This window comes from Aplysia californica, unplaced genomic scaffold (genome assembly GCF_000002075.1).
Source record: "Aplysia californica isolate F4 #8 unplaced genomic scaffold, AplCal3.0 scaffold00025, whole genome shotgun sequence".
In the NCBI taxonomy this organism is placed as follows: Eukaryota; Metazoa; Mollusca; class Gastropoda; order Aplysiida; family Aplysiidae; genus Aplysia; species Aplysia californica.
The window spans coordinates 276,636-278,460 of NW_004797295.1; the positions used below are offsets into that span (position 1 = coordinate 276,636).

General features: G+C 36.3%; 1 protein-coding gene across 1 annotated transcript in view; it reads right to left on the minus strand.

Annotated features, from left to right (window-relative positions):
- The window catches only part of LOC101846787, a gene marked incomplete in the record, with an annotated part of 8,363 nt that overhangs the window by 1,415 nt on the left and 5,123 nt on the right, over positions 1–1,825 (minus strand). Inside the window, 1 exon segment of the mRNA XM_005091017.3 lies at positions 741–901. Coding sequence (XP_005091074.2) covers positions 741–901 — 161 coding nt within the window.

The window sequence follows — 1,825 nt, forward strand, 5'->3', positions numbered from 1 at the left end:
AAACTGAGGAAAGGTGTCTTTTTGCTTCTTAACAATGCCCCGGCACACGCGACGCATAAGGCGATATCCACTGCTGAGGAATGTCGACTTGAAATATTGCCACACCCACCGTATTCCCCCGACTTAGCACCTTCAAACTTTTTAAAATTCTGAATTTGAAGAAACACATGAAGGGCAGACAATTTAATTTGAAACAGATGATGACGTCTTAAACAAAGGGGAGCACTTTAAAAAAAGGCAAAATCGATCTTTTTTTCTGAAGAACTTTTCAAGGTCTTCCATTGCTGGCAAAAATGTGGCCTTGCGTCTGGTGACTACATAGAGAAATAAGTGTCTACATTTCAAATTTTAAGTTCGTAGCTCCACTCCTTCATACTCAGGTAAAAAAAACTTATTGATATCTCTGTAGATATTATTTAGGTTAATCTTTCTGGTTTCAAAGGCTTCCAAGTGTAAAGACTAGTCTTTAACTCTCAAGTTAAATAAATGACTGTCTGTGAATCTTTTCGGAGCTTCTAAAGTAGGACCTGACCTTTTTCTTTTCCAGTACAGCCATATAATATAATGTTTGAGTCTACCAAGTACTGATAATGAGGATTAAAGCAAGGAGGGTTGATAAAGGAACGATCGCCCGATTGATTGAATGATTGATTGATTGATTGGTTAGTTGATTGATTGACTGATTGATTGATTGGTTGATTGATTGATTGCTGATTGATTGATTGATTGATTGGACTTACATCGATTACTGTAATGTCAGGGTGCTCGTATTGAGATGAACTGAGACCAGTTTGCATGGCCCAACCAAAAGCATTGAGTTTGCCCCCGTTGTAGAGGAGGAAAACAGGGAACAGTCCGCCACAGTCCATGTTTTCTTTCACGTCGTACCAGTAGTGCATTCCTGATTGTTGGTTGAGAAAGAGACATTTAAACAATGATACATGAAAGATACATACGTGGTAACTCGAAGACTAATATAGGTTTATCATGTTAGTTTACACCAATACTCCCATATAATCTCTATCTCAAAATTATAAATTACTCTCTCAAATTTTTCAGCGTGGATTTTAATTTATGATGCATGGGTCTCCAGAGTATTTTTAATTTGTCAAAGCGGACAAACATAGGCCCATATTATTTTGCTGTACCATACAAATGTTTAATCTGCGGAACCTCAGATTCTGGAATCAAACCTACTATAAACCATTGGGCAAAGTGGCTATTGCTTTTTAGAACCACTTTAGTTATTCTGCTTTAATTCTCCTTACCCCTTACCATGTATACGTAGTATACTATATTTTTGGTCGAATACAATTCTGTGATCTTATTTCACCAATGGAACTGAGCTTTTTAGCTAGACTGCAGTCGAAAACCTGTAGATCTACTTACACACACACACACACACACACACACACACACACACACACACACACACACACACACACACACACACACACACACACAGGCAATCACAAAAATGTATAATTGGTTTTATTTTATTAAACATACATGCAGGTGTGTGTATCAACAAAGTACAAATACAATGAAAAAAAGTCACCAAACAAACTGACAAATAAACAAACAAACACGCACATGAATTTTAAAGGAAGTCATTAATTTATGAAGCATAGATGTACGTGTGTGTATCATTAAGCAAAAATAAGATGAAAACAAAAACACCAAACAAACAAACAAATGAACAAACATGCACATGGATTTATGATGGAAGTCGTTTTATGAGGCATGCATGTACGTGTGTGTATCAGTAGTGTAGAAATGGAGAGAGAAAAAAAAGAAAACAGAAACAGAAACAAAAAACAACCAA